The sequence below is a fragment of the Cavia porcellus genome, unplaced genomic scaffold (assembly GCF_034190915.1).
Source record: "Cavia porcellus strain 051 isolate PalLab524CR breed Dunkin Hartley unplaced genomic scaffold, mCavPor4.1 scaffold_23, whole genome shotgun sequence".
NCBI lineage: Eukaryota > Metazoa > Chordata > Mammalia > Rodentia > Caviidae > Cavia > Cavia porcellus.
The window spans coordinates 29,970,748-29,986,127 of NW_026947506.1; the positions used below are offsets into that span (position 1 = coordinate 29,970,748).

At 48.9% G+C, this 15,380-nt stretch overlaps 1 protein-coding gene across 3 annotated transcripts in view; it reads right to left on the reverse strand.

Annotated features, from left to right (window-relative positions):
* The window catches only part of Prkar1b (protein kinase cAMP-dependent type I regulatory subunit beta), a 117,343-nt gene that overhangs the window by 62,452 nt on the left and 39,511 nt on the right, over window positions 1–15,380 (reverse strand). For all 3 annotated transcript variants that reach the window (XM_003470073.4, XM_005003743.3, XM_005003742.4), the window contains exons 3-4: window positions 10,807–10,977; window positions 8,942–9,033 (exon numbers count right to left, since the gene is read on the reverse strand). In XM_003470073.4, the coding sequence (XP_003470121.1) occupies window positions 8,942–9,033; window positions 10,807–10,977 (263 nt within the window). The remainder of the gene's footprint in view (window positions 1–8,941; window positions 9,034–10,806; window positions 10,978–15,380) is intronic.

Sequence of the window (15,380 nt, forward strand, 5' to 3'; positions counted from 1 at the left end):
GGTCACAGGCTCCTCAGACCCCTCCCCTGTCCCAGGCCACCCGGTGTCCCCTGCCCCAGTGGCAACTTCAGTTTCTCCTTGCTGGGTGGACTGTTGACCTCTTGCACAGGGTGCTGGGGACCATGGGTGGCAGTGCAGGAAGGACAGGCCCAGTTGGTCCTATGATGTGGACCTAGGCCTTTTTCATGCTGGACACAGTAATATTCCCCACCGAGAGCAGAGGCCCCACCAAGGAACCCACATCGCTCCTACCTGGAGCACTGCTCCCTGGTGAGCAGGGAAAACCAGGCAATGGGAGTGAGGAAGTCACATGAATGGCTCCAAAGACCTCAAGGCTCTGCCCTCACTTTCTCTTCAGCTCCTGGGCCCCTCCTTGATGAATCATAGCGACAACAGAGGGCAGAGTCTATTATTTTTCCTTTGGTTGTGGTGGTGGTGGTACTAGGCTGCAACCCAGGCCCCCGCATATGCTAAGCAAAAGCACCTGTACCTCTAAGCTACGCTGCAGCCTGATGACACCTATTTTTAAGCTTATTTGCCAAAATACAAAGTTAGCCATCCTAGGTTAGTTTCCCAGATTTTTTTTAAATGGTCTATGAAATTCAAAAACCTAGCTACCAAGATACTCAGCTACAAGTACTACACTGAGCGGGATGCCATGGGGTCTGGGCTCTCCAAGGGGCAAAGTTTCAATGTGAAAAGATGAGAACATTCTAGAGGCAGACTGTGACGATGGCTGTACAGCAGGTGTGAATGTCCTCAGTGCCAGAGAATTATAAATTTAAAAGTGATTACAATAGTAAATTTCTGCCACATCAAAAAAAAAAAAAAAAAAAAAGCAATCATGGGAAATGTAAGTTGAATGTGGTGGTGCATGTTCATAATCCCAGCACTCAGGTAGCTGAAGCAGGAGGATCACCACAAGTTTGAGCCCAGCCTGAGCTACACAATGAATTCAAGGCCAGTCTGAGTCACTTAGTGAGATCTTGTCTCAAAAAAAAAAAAAAAAAAAAAAAAAAAAAGAAAAAGAAAGGGTAAACGACACAGAACAAATTTAAAACTTCCACATGAAAAAAAAAAAATCATTAAGTCAGAAGACCAACACCAACTTGGGAAACATTAAACCATCAAGAGCTGGAGTTTGTTAGTTTAGAATAACTCACAAATCTGCAAGAATCGATAACTCCACCGAAAGGAATGATCAGGCAATATTCAGGAAAAGACCCAGAAAGCCAAGTCATGAGAGGGCAGAGCTTAGTTTCCTCCATGGTGGACATCAGGGCAGCTTTTGCAGGACAGTGCTGACTCCTGGGCCAGAAAAAAATACCACTGCAATTGGATTTAAAAGATGACAAATTCAAGACAATGCTGCAAGATCCCCGAGGGAGAGACAGTGGAGACTGAGGGAGGAACTGAAGTGATCACACAGGCAGCAGCCTCAAGAGGGGCCTGAGGAAGCAGCAAGGCCAAGACTCAATAGCTGGACCCTGAGCACAGCTGAGTCAGGTGAGCAGTGACAAGGCCTGCAAAAGAGATGCCGAGCATCTCTGGAATAGACCAGGCCAGGGCGCCAGTGCACGTGCAGGAAATCCCAGAAGGACACCCAGAGGCTTCCTGGCCCAAGGCTGACTTTGCTTCTAGAGTCTCTTCTCTGCTCTGTTCATAGAAACACACGGCTGCCAAGCACTGCTGTTATGTCGTGGCCATCAGCTCAGTTCCGCCCACTGGGTAACTACAGCCAACTCCTCCTGTCCCCTCCACCCCACCCCACCTCCTCTTCCTCAAGCACCAGGGTGGGCAGGGCACCATGCTGTTTCCTAGCTTGGCCACCATCCCTCTTCCTCACTGGAAAACCCTGCCAGTCCTTGACAATGTGGCTGAAAGTCCCCTACAGGCTCGGAAGAATCTGTCATTTTTTCCTCTATGGCCCTGCAGTCCCAACAAATGTGACAACCCGATTCCAGGGAGGACAAGGTGCTTTTTAAATGCTAGGGGCCTCTCAGCCAGAATAGGCCATGCTCCAGGTGCTACACAGATGAGCAGATGAGCCAGCAAGCTGGGGTTCATGGTCCCCAGTTATGGGACCCTGGGCAAGTGATAACAGGTTTGTGTACGCCATCACCTAGGGCAAGGGCTATGCTGTCATCTAAGCCCCAGAGTCACCATGAGCATTGCAGGAACTGGGCACCCCCAGTTCTCAGCCATGTTCCCAGCACCACACAGGAAAGCAACATTTAGCTGCTTGTTACAAATGCAAGTGACTTTTGCATTCTTCAAAGACAATAGGGAAAGCCTGATCTTGGTTCCCATGAAACCTCATGGGCTCCTCGGAGCCTCAGTCTTCTCACCTAACAAATGGAAGCAAGGCATACCACACAAGATGACAAGATGCTGTGACCTACAGTCCCTATGGAGATGGGACACGTCCCCACACTGTCAGTTCTTCACTGGTTGTGCCCCATTGCCTGCTGGTACATTCCTGACAACCAGGAAGGAACCCCTAGGGGAATTTGAAGGTAGCACACACTCCCTTTGGGCCAGGCCACTAGTGGCTGGGGAAGGTGTAGCAGCCCAGTGCACCACCCAGGGCATCCCAGGGAGTGTCCACCTGGACATGAGGCCAGGCTGCATGGCTTTTTAAAGTCCTTTCAAAGAACAGCCCCACTCCTGCTCCCGGAAGCAGGGCAGAGTCCATACCTGCCTAGGTTCAGAAGCACTGTCCACAGAAGGCACCAGGATAGGCAGGGCACCCTGTATGCTCCAACCTGAATGTCTACTGCAGCTTGTAACAATATAAGAGGGCAAATGATCAGTACTGCGGGCCAAAGCCAGGACCTTCACAAGGAGCTGCATCTCCAGCCCTTTTTTTGGTTTTTTAAACTGCCCAGGTTAGGCTCAAACTTTTGATCCTCCTACCTCAGCTTCTCAGACTGCTGAGATTACAGGTACGCACTATCATGCCTGGCTCAAATTAGAGAAGTTTTAAACATCAAGCACCAAACAAGCAAGGCCATGGGTAAGATATGCTGCAGGTGCCAGATGGCCAATGGATCAAGAACTACCAGGTTCTTCTCTGCACCAAAACCCTGAGAATTGGACAAAGCAAGAGCACTGCCTGGCAATCCAAACAAATTTAAAACAAAAATTATAGACAGAAGAACCTCACCTGCAGTTCCAGACCACAGCATTTCCAATTAGCTAGAAAATTCTGGGCATGTGGAAATCTATTGTGTGCTAGTGCTTTCCTATAATCTCATTACTTTGGAGGCTGAGGCAAGAGGTTTGCAAGTTGGATCCAGCCTGCACAACTTAGCAAGACCCTATCTCAAAATTTAAAAGGCCAGGGATATAGCTCAGTGCAAAGGCCCTGAGTCAATTCTGAGTTACACACACACACACTCAGAGATTGTTGCCATTTCCTGGGGGGTTAATGAGCTGCTCCTGCATTCATGGTGGGCACATCAGTGAGCCCAAGGTAGCAGGGGCTCAAGTCCTAGCTTCTCCCACTCCTAGCTGGGTGGCCTTGGGCAGCTTACTTAATCTCACTATGTCTCATCTGCCAAATGGCACAATACCAGCTGCCGAGGGATGCTTGGAGGCCCTATCACAAGGATGCAGATGAGGCCTGTGGTCCAGGGATTGGCATTAGAATATGTCACTTGATGTGAGCTCCAGGGACACAGATTTCTGCCTCCCATTGAATTTGAGCTTCTCAAGTGAGCCTGGCTTTGTGCAAGAGGGAAATCAAATCTTTTGCATGTTCAAGTCATTAGGTATCTCTTCAGATGAGGCCCTGCATTTTCCAAAATGCTAACTTTGTTTTTTTAATGCTGCCTACAGGGAAAAAAATTCCCAAAGCCCAAGCCAGGCTGTAGAGAAGGCATCAAGAAGGCTCGGTGCAGTGCAGAGACAGCTCCTGTCAGCTGCATGTGATTCTATAGACAGGCATGTTTTTCCCATCACCTGAGGCTCGGAGCCAATTTGTGGAAAAACAGACTGCAAAGATACGCGGGTGGGAGGAAGAGAGACAGCGACAGATAACAGGAGACAGCTGTGCAGGCCTGCGGTGCACAGTCAGGCCAGAGGCCTGTGCTTTAATTAGAGCAGCAGAGAGCAGGAGCTGCTGCCAGGGAGGCCGCCCCAGGGTGAGATGCCCTCACTTAGCAAGCCCGCACAGCTGGCAGCTCTAGTAATGAGGCCACAGCAGGGCCCTGTGTGACTGGGCCACCTAATCACCCCAGGGGCTCAGCCACGCTCCCTCTCAAGACACCCTAATCAGGCAGCCCAGAAGGCACTAGGAGCCGCCCCAGGGCCTCCACCTCCCTCCTGGGCCAGGTCTTGATGGTCTCAGCACACCCAAGGGCTCCTGAACTTCCCAGGGTCCCTGCTGAGGCTCTGGGGTCCCTGGCCAAGAAGTAACTGCCTCATCTCACAAGGAGGTGAGGATCTGCTCTGCTGCCAACAGCAACAGGCAGCTGGAGGCTGCACCTGCCACTCATCCCTGGGGCCTCACACAGCAACTGCTGCTGTGCAGGGGTGGCAGAGGGGTCAGCCTGGGGCACAAGGACTCCCTACTCAGTCCCAGCTGCAGGCCTAACCCTCACTGGCCCTCAGAGCTGTCTCTGGCACACTAAAGTGGGGCAAGGTAGCTGCCCAGGAGTCTTCCTTCCAACTTGGGGTGTCCCGAAGCCCAGTATAGCCCATCTGCTAACTCGGACCCAGGCCAGAACAGAGAATCTTCAGACCGAGAATCAAGAAATAGCGGAGTCTGCTGGATAGCTAAGCTGGCCTGTGAGGGGCAAAGCACCACCTAGTGAAAAGCCCGCTGATGAGTACACTCGGCCACCCAGACACAGGGCTACCAGAAAGATGACAGTGGTAGTGATGGTGATGGCGGTGATGATGAAGGTGATGACAGGGATGAGGATGGCGACGATGGTGGTGATGACTGTGATGAGAACAGTAGTAACGGCAGTGATGATGAGGATGGTGGTGATGGTGGTGACAACAGCACTGACGACAGTGGTGGTAATGTAATGACAATGGTGGCAATGGTGATGATAATGGTGATGGTAATGCAATAATGGTGCTGATAGTGATGGATGGTGATGACTGATGGTGACAGGAATGGTCACAACAGGACCAGTAACCATGACAGTGATGGTAACCACTATGATGATGGTGATGAAATCAAACACATGGACATTACTGCATCACATTTGCATGACCGCCCTCCAAGCAGGCATCAACACCTCATTTGACATCTCCAGAAAATGAGGCCCAGAAAAGGTCAGACTAATTTTGTCTTGTAAATAACACTGCATGGCTCTCTCAAAAGATGTCTTAACGCATTCTAAATTGTGGTGTCTGGTGAGACTGTGTGTGTGGGTGTGTGTGTGTGTGTGTGTGTGTGTGTGTGTGTGTGTGTTCATGCTTCTCTGGGTCTTCAATCTCACCCTAACACCCCACAGCTGGCTCTTTGCAGCTACACTTCACCCCAGGACTTGGAGACCGCACACATAGCTTCAGATGCATGTGTAGTCTTGGCAAGAGACAGGGGAAGAAACTGAGGCCAGAGACTCACACTATACTCCTCTCAGGGCACCAAGCAAAGGCCCACAGACAACCTCCAGTATGGGCTGACTAGAATTACCCTGTCCCTGATAAGACAGCAGACAGCTCGGGGAGCCAGCTTCCCCCCATAACCATGCTGCGTTAAATAAAAAGTTCCTTTAAATAAAAAGGTTTAATTCGATATAATCTTTGAGTATTTCAGGCACAACACAGACACCATTACAAGTTGATGTGGGCACATTCACCGACCCTAAGGAAACAGGCTTCTCTTAAGTCTGAATTTAGAAAAGGGGACAGGCGAGAGAACACTCACCCCACAGGCGGATCCCTCTGCAAAGAGTGCTCTGCTCTCTTCTGCCCACGTGGGGAAGTGGAGGAGTCAGAGGAGCCGCAGGCTGCCCCAAGGTCAGGGCGTGCCAGACACCGGCGAACTTGGAAAGAACTTTGCAGTACAGGCCAAACCACAGCCCAGCCCAGACAAAGCTGTTCAACCCAGCTTCTAGTAAGCTGGAAAAAGCAAAGTATCTGGATGCTGCACTGGGGGTGGTGGGTGGAGAGGCACATCACATGAAAGGTCAAGAGACAATGCCTCCGCCCGCGCCCTCTGGAACCCTTTCCTGAGCCATCCACCGATTCCTTTAGACCATGGCCAGAAAAAGGAGCCCAATGTGTCAATATGGAAACTGAGTTTTCCTCTGTGCAAAACAAAGGCCCAAAACAGACACACGCCCCGGCGCTTCCTTTCCCTGGCCAGTCCTGCAAAGCACAGTCTTTAATCCAGCCATCTGCTTCCTCTGCTTCTTGCCACCTGGTTCCAGGATGCAGAGACCTCCCTCCCCACAATTCTAGGCTCTCAGAGACCTGCCTCCTGGCTATAAATGGCTGCACAGGCAGGGCTTGCTGACTGCAGCCAACGAGGCCAGGCCTGCTGAAATCAGGATGTGCCCCCAGCTTCTAGTCCACCCAAAGGTGACACTTTCCACTCACCCCAAAAGAATTTGAGTTAGCCAGGCCAGAAGGGACCCAGGTTGGTCATTCACTGCCCTGTCCCCAAAGATTTCAAACTGTGTGGTGATCACCCATGTGGACCAGGTGGCCTCCTGCCTATGGACAGGGAGTGTCTATCTGTAGAAGGGCACTGCTGAGGGGCTGGTAAGATTCAGCCAGGGTCGAACAAGTGGCCTGCAGCAAGGTCCAGATGGACCCCTTTGTATCTTCTGAAATTTTAATCCTGTAAATGCATCACTCATTCAAAATCTGCACTTAAATTACACTGTAAATTGATGTTCGGATTCACATTAAAATAGATACAACACTTCAGTCACCTGGTTCCCTCTGGTTCCCTCAGGCTGCCTCCCCAAGAAGATATCATTGTCAGGTGGACATGAGACTCCCAGGGCTTCTATATCCAAGTGCCATGAACCAAGCTTAAAGCAACAGAAGTTTATTCTCTCCACAGCTTTGGAGGCCAAAGTCCAAGGTCAGAATGACCAGGTAGAAATCCAGATGTGAGTGGCTCCCTTCCCCTGTCTCCCAGCCCCTCATGGCTCCAAGTGTCCTTTCACTGGCGGCCACAGTACTTGGTCTCTGACTCTGGTCACACAGCTCCCTCCACCTCCCTCTCAGAAGGATGTGCATGGCGGCATTTAGACACACCAGGCAACCCAGTACCTCTACTTAGTTACATGTGCAAAGTCCTACTGTGTCACAGGAGGAAACCCCCAAGTCCTGGGGACCAGCTCATTTATATCTTCGGAGGGTCTTTCCCCATTACCCGTCACTAGGACCTTGAGGTGCCCTTGAGGATGGAAATTCACCAGTGGGCCCACATTAAGTGGACCTGGCTAGAGAACAAATGTTAAACCTGAGCCCAAGTTCTCCTCCACATGCAGAGCAGCTCAGGACACCACCTAGCTCAGGTCTTCCCAGTAACCAGAGAAGCAATACTGCTGTCTTCTTTGAATATGAAGTAAGGTCAGAGCACCCATTATCTTGGGGTGTGCAGAAAGTCACCTCAGCTGAAGGGAAACAGGCTGCACTATGGGAATCACCTGAGCATCCCTGCACACAGTGCTTCCAGCTGTCCTAAACCTTGGCCTCAGTCCCGCTCCACATGAGGCCTGCCTGGGGTCCCTAGTGGCACAGACATGACCAGGGCTGTTCACACACATGACCCTACATAGCCTACACCAGCTGCTACTTGACCTGGGCACCCAGATATAGACTGCCTGTCCCACAACGGTGGAGGCAAAGTGGGTGGTCAGGATGTCACCTCTAAGCACAGATCCTCTGAGCTGCCCCTCCAGCTCTTCCCAGTGGGAGCCAACAAAATGTATTAATGACCTTTCAATACTTGTATACACACAGCCAGTACAGATCTTTGTTTGTAGTAGGGACTGAACACAGACTTGCACAGACTAAGCAAGAGTTCTACCACTGAACTACACCTCAGCCCTTTATTCTATATTTTGAGACAGGATCTCACAAAGTTGCCCAGACTGGGTTCAAACTTGCTATCCTCCTGCCTCAGCCTCCCAGAGTCCTGGGAATACAGGTGTGTATCACCACACCTGGTTTGCACTGAGAAAGTTATCCTATAGAAAGAAGTAGATAGAAGTCACAACAACCACGCAGCGATAGATATCAAGTGTATGTTTCTAATACATAATTTAAAAAGCAAATAGCTACAGTAGCTGAGCTGCAACTCCATAGAAATTGATAGGAAGCAAAAAAGACACTAAAAATGTTTTCTGATAGAGATATTTAGGGTAGGTAATGTGACAGTGTGGAATGAGATCCATTCCGTGAGGACCAACGGAGTTAACATCCTCAAGGATCGCCCTCAAGCATCCCCAGCATTATATCTGGGACTTAGTGACAAGGAATACTTTCACCCTCCACTTTATCATTTCCGAGTCTTTCCAATCACCGACATGACCACCATCCCAGGCAGGACACCGGAGCTCTTCTCAGCCCTCGGGTCCCCAGGAATAACCAACCTGCTGCCTGCCGATGGACACTCAGGCTCCCTGCTGCTGGCCGAGGGCACTGAGCAGTAAGAACAGGCACGCACTCTGTGTAACAGTGGGAGGAAGATACCAGAACATTCAGCCCATGTGATCAGAGCAAAAGAAGGCACAGCAGGGGAGCTTCATATCCACTCCCAGTATGTGAGGGAGCAGAGGCTGGGATGCCTGTTGTAAACAGGTGTACGTACAGCACAGACCTTCTGAAAGCCACCTGCCCTATGAGGCCACAGCTCCAGGAAGTGGTGACATACCATTCCGCAAGCCCTGTGTCCCTGTGACAGCCCGGGAGAGGTGTGATGCTACCTGGATAGAGAGGACCCCGCACTATGCCATCCTACCTTCTCTCATTGTCATCCAGGTGGGCAAACAGCACGTTCTTGGAAATGGCCTTGGCCAGTGCAGTCATGGTCTTATAGTCCTTGGGAATGACCTGTGGGAGCCAAGGAAAATCAGACTGCATGTTGGAAAGGGCAGAACATAGGATCAGGGACAGAACTGACTCTCAGATGCCCACTTAACTCTGGGGACCACAGTGTGGCTTAAAATCAAGCATTCAGCCTTCTGTGTGGTACTGGTATCCAGCCTGCTAAAAAAAAGCATGGGGTGTGATTTTATGTGTATTTCAGGATTAAATTTTAAAATAGAAGAGGAGGAAACTAGAGTGACCTAAGGCAAATGTGGGCACCATCTAAAACCTCCGTTGATGGCTCTGCTGGGCTTCAGAGCTACCTAGAAAGTCTGAAAGACAGCCAGGCCCTGGGCTTATTGTCTTTGCTTCATTTATTTATTTTACTAGCTTTTAAAAGAAGTAATTAGCAATTGTTTAAAATTGAAAGCTGGAAAAAAAAATAGGCATGTGGGGCTTGGGACCACACCCACGGGGACAGGGACAAAGTGAGGAAGAGGTAAGGACAGAGAAGGAGTCAACGTGGGCTGGGGGTCAACGGGGTGGGTGAGGCTCCCTGGCAAGGGCTGGATTAGTGGTCTGGGCCGGGACAGTGGGTGGACCCAGAGGGAGTCTTAGATTCAGAAGTCTAAGTTGAGGTCCCTAAGTGATAGAAAAATATAAGCACCCAACTCCCCATAGTACCCTGCCATCCAAATGTGGTGCTGTCAGGCTATGGGCCACACTCAGGGCCCCCAGGGGGCTCCACTGCAGTAGCTGTGACATCAGTCTCTGCATATGTGTGCAAAACAGTTCCACCACAGACCCCACAACAGAGTCCCTGAGATACCACTCCAACCCTAGCAGGCTTTAGAAGTTTCTGTTTAAGGAGCTATAAGGCCGTCCCTTCTGTTGGTGTCCCTCAGCTCAGCAACCGAACCCACACTCTGATCTCTTATTTTCCCCAGGGGCCTTGCCCTATCTAGGACCCTGTCAAGTCAAATTAGCCATCATGCTTATTGGTTCCTCTGGCTTGGGCTACTTCTTAGCCTTCCCTGGCTTTCAAGGGCTTATTTTTTGATATCTATGTCCACACAGAGCACTGGTCATACCATGCACAACGTCCCTTGCTTGGGTATGCTGAGGTTTTCCTTATACTCACCTAACAGGGCTGGGTCTGCAGAAGGGACACTATGGAGGTAAAGAGCGCTAATGAATTCTAAATAATACTTTCAGTTTTATCATCAGATCATAAAAGCACTAGGAACAGGATAGGAGGAGTAAAGGTACAGAGTTCTAATTTGCAAGATGACGGAGGTCTCGAAGGTGGGTGGTGGCGAGGGTAACAGTTCTATGAAGGCGCATATGTTGATGAACTGGACAGCAGAAGATGATCAGGATGGGTGGTCGGCAGAACTGTGCCCCTAATCCTTGTACTGAAGTCCTAACCACCTGTGTGGGAGATGCAAGGTGGGACATGGATCTTCCAGGATTAGGAGACTAGAGAGCTTGCAGGAGATCAGAACTACACCCCATTTGACCTCCAGTGTTGGGTCAGGGGGACTTTGCCCCCTCCCTGAGCCTATTAGAATCTACAGCCACCTGAGGTTGCAGAGCCCCACACTCACACACACCAAAGCCCCTCCCATAATACACACTCAGCTCAGAGACAACAGTGACCCCTATCCCACTGTGTCAGCATCTCCCATCCTGTGTGGCTCCTATCTCTGACCTGAAGGGAAGTGGAGGTCCCAGGGGTGACAGGGGCCCCTAGGGGTGTCGGGGAATCTGATGCATGTGAACCAGCCAGGCCCTTGCCTTTCTAACGTAGGAGACTGCATCCTCCTCTGTGTAGACCTCAGCGCTCACACCCCCTCGCCGGCGCCGGGCCTTCACCACAGGATTGGGAGGGGTTGGCGACACCTCCTCATCATGGGAGTCGGACTGTGAGTTTGACTTCTGCCGGGCCAGAATCTGCCGGTTTTCTTCCTGTATTGAGAGAAGGAAATAGGAAGAGGTGAGTCAGTGACCATCAGGACATAGTCAAGCCAGCAGGACAAACCTCCAGCCCTCCTGGGCAAGGCAAGAGGATCCAGCACATCTTGCAAGCTCCTGGTCACCACCATACCTTCCAGATCCTCCTCCCTCTGCCCTGGACATCAAGGGCCTCTCTAAGCCCATCTTCTCCTTACTGGACAACTCTGCCAGAACACCCACCCCAGATCACCTTCAGGCTATTTTCAGGTTAACCAGCACTTATTTCTCAGTTTGCTGGGTGGGTTCTCAGGACCTGAGGTCACCACAAGAGGCTCTGCTCCTCCTGTTCTCTGGTATCCAGATCACAGAAGACTTTCAGGATACCTATGGATGCTTCATGTTGCTGAAGCCTCTCCAGCCATTCCCGCTCCTGTCCTGGGGCCTTTGCATGTGAAGTTCTGACAGGTAGCTCCCCACTCACTTCCTCCAGGTGAAACATTCAATCACCCCTCTAAAACTCATCCCCCAGTGTCACACTGGACAGTACCCTCAAAATCATGGATGTCTGGAACACAACAGGGCCTTGTCTGGAAGCAGGTCTCCACAGACACGACCGAGGTTAAGGATGGAGAGAGATCACAAAGGATCTGACTGGCTCTAAATCCAACCAGAGTCCTTTACAGCACACAGGAGTGGAGACAGAGAGAAGAGTCCATGAAGACCTAGGCAGAGATCAGAGTGATGGATCCACAAAACAAAGGGTGCTTGGAGTGACCAGAAGCTAGAAGGGGGAAAAGGATGCTCCCTGTAGTCTTGACGGGATGCAGACCATAGGCACCATGTTCTCAGATGTCAGGTCCAGCACTGTGAGGGGACAGGTGTCTGTGTCCTAGACCTCTACGGGGGTTATGGGAGATTCACACAGAGCCAGGAAGTCACAGTAGGCATTGGGGGCTGGAGCCCCAATCTGTGAGGAAGAGCACAAGGCTGCAAAGCTGATCCCTGCCCCAGGTCCTGTGCTTCCATCTCCTGCCTGGGGTCAAGGTCCCTCCCTCTCCTTCTATAGGAGCCTTACCTTGCCTCAGTGAATCAGCACCCTCCTCAACCCTAGGGAGGTTCAGCTGAAGAAGCCCAACACCCTGAGCCTCTTTCCTGCAGGAAGGTATGGAGCTCAGAGTAGTAACAGCCAGCACAAGCCCCGAAGAGACCCACCAAGTTCATGAGCCACTCATGAGCTTGAGGTCCCTCATGACCATCCCTCCTCCTCCCTTCATTTCCTTCTGACCTCAGGACCCCCAGCCAGGGCCTTCCAGTGCCAGGACTTCCCCTCTACACCATGCCTCAGTGTCATTCCTCATGCCGGGGAGATCATCTCACTCTGCCACGAGTTTTCCCAGGTTCAGTGGGTCAGGAAGGCAATGCCCTTGCCCCAGATAGCAATGTGATATCCTTGCCAGGTGGATAATACCACTGTCCTGTATTGGGAGGATGAGGTCTCTAATACTGACAAGGGGGTGATATCCTTGACCTATAGAAAACCCTCCCACTTCAGTCCCAGCTCGGTTTCAACATTCAGTCACACGCCATAGACTGGGGTCTCCAAAGATTATAGGGCAAATTCTAGGAGTATCCTACATTTTAAATGAGTCGTTCTTCTGAAAGGCATGGTGAGGCTGTGCACCAGGGACATTTGGAAAACCTGACAGTGACAGGCTGCCTCCTGGGCCTGTCTGCCAGCTGGTCATCATCCTGTGGGTGTGGACACACTGATGAGAGCAGCACCTCTCACTCACTGTGATGCATCAGCTCAAGGCCCAGGCCCCAAGGTGGGAAGTGGGAGGTGGGAGGGGCTGCACCACTTCTCCCAGGCCCACGCCAGGCAGCAGACACTGTATGAGTCAGAGTGAGGGACATGCCTGTCAGTGCCACCTCTTATACCTGCTGGATCCTATTTCTCAACCAGGAAAGACACCAGTAAGGCTGTTCAATGCAGTCATTTGCAATTGTTTAAAAATATCTTTATGGAACTTCCAAAAAGATGATGAAAGGAGGATGACATGTCTCCTCCCCTCAGACACTCCACTACAAGGATAGTAACATTAAAATATGTGCATATATAAATCTACGACAAAGAGAATGGGAGAGATGCCATCAACCAGTTCCAAAAGATTCCTGGAAGCAGATTCAGGCCTGGGTTTCAGTGTACAGACATGGGCTCTCCTGGCTCCGGGAGGGGAACCAGTCACCCTGACATTGTGGGTGGGGTGGTAGATGGCTGGAAGAGACCCTGGGGCAGGAGGCCTGAGCTGGGCCCAGATCTCTGTCTCTTCCTTTTCCTACCTTTTGTTACAGACATTTTCAAGAAGGCACAAAAGTGGAGAGAATACAATGAATCACCAAATGCCACCTCACAACTCCTACTGTCAGTACAGCCAATTCTGCATCCCACTGCATTCCCTTTGCACATACAGAACCGAAGCAAACCCCAGATATTACATCACGTCACTTTAAGTATTTTGGTTTGCACTGCTAAAAGATGCCCCCTATAAAACACAGCTACTCAAGAGTAGAGCACTCACCTATCATAAATGAGGCCCTGCGTTCAATGCCCAGTACTACAAAAATTTTAAAAAGCACACCCACATACACATGTGGACATAGCAACACCCATTATCATCCTAGTGATCCTTTTTGTTCCTTTTTTAAATTTTTATTTCTATTAGTACATATTTGCTGTAATAATGATTATATTCATCATGAGGAGTTGGTACATGAACATAATACACCTTCATTTTTTTTTTTCTTTTTCCTTTTCATTGGTAACAGGGATTGAACTCATGAGCGCCTGCTTGCAAGACAGGTGCTTATGCTGCTGAGCTATATCCCCAGCCCCTTCATTATTTTTTGTACCCCCTCCCCAATCACTCTCTCTCCCCTCCCGCCATCAGTGAATTTTGAAACTTCCTGATTTTCTCCATATTTAAAGTGGGTTTTTAAAGAATTCTAACCAGAATCTAAATAAAATGACTGATTAATTCTTAAATGTAAATATAAGACTACTTGATACTGAGGAAAAGATTCAACATGAAAGTAAAGAGCATGAAAAGTCAAAATGAGCTGGGCATAGTGCCACATGCTTGTAATCTCACCCATAAAGAGGCTGAAACAGAGGATCATGATGAATTTGAGGCAGCCTGGGCTGCACAGTTAGTGCAAGTCAGCCTGAACTACTTGGCTAGACCTTGACTCAAGAAAAGTGATAAGCAAAAGTGAAAATGATAATGAGAAAAATGATTCTGAAGGAAATAATTCAGGAAAGACAACTTCAAAAATATATATATATATATATATAAATAATCTGTTCAGAGAGATTTTTAAGAACTCATGCACTGTACATTAATAGGATATTATGAAAATGGGAGCTTCCTTGAAAAACAAAACTAAAGCTAAGTGTCTACCTAATTTATATAATGTATATTACATAAAAATATATACAACAGTAAGAAAACAAATTATGGAAATATCCAATAAAATGAACAAGAGGGTAAAGAAATCACATAAGAAAAAATGTCCACCAAATATAATCCAAGAGGTTTAATATATGAGCACTAAAAATTCCAGATGATAAGACAAAAGGGACAAAATTCTGAGGAATAAAAGAATTTTCATCTGGGCATGCTGGCACATACCTGTCATCCCAGCACTCTGGGAGGCTGAGGCAGAAGGACCACAAGTTCAAGCCCAGCCTGAGCAACCGACTCAGTAAAAGCCCGTTTCCAAAAAAAAAGAGGGGCTGGGGATTTAGCTCAGTGGCATAAGCGCCTGCCTTGCAAGCAGGCAGTCGTGAGTTTGATCCCCAGTACCAATAAAAAGAAAAAAGACCAAAAAAAAGAAAAAAAGAAAAAGGCTTGGGATACAGTTCAGTGCATGGGCACTAGGTTCAATCCTCAGAACCATAAGAAAAAAGATTATCACAGACCTCTTTGTTTTTGGAAAAATATACATGTTATCAGAATAGACAATTCAAAAAAAAAATCTTTAGACTCCAGAAAAGAGTAAAATTGGAAGAGAAAAGCTAAACAAAAGGCAGAGAATCTAGTTCACTGAAGAGAAAGAAAGATTTGTGCTGATATTGTTTGGACATTTGAATGCAGATGTCCTGTGCTCTGGGTGAATGATTTGGGGATGACAGTGCACAGTGTATGTATGTATCCTTGTTGTGTTTTGAAAAAAAATGAAAACAATAAAAAATTTTAAAAAGCAAAATAAAAGCAGAGAATCAATACAGCTCACTATACTATAAATAAAAATACAGAACAGGTGCTAGTATATTATTTAAAATTTAGAATTTTGGTGTAAAACAGTAAAAATAAGGATATAACTCCTGTAGGAGGGCAAGGAATGAAGGTACATTT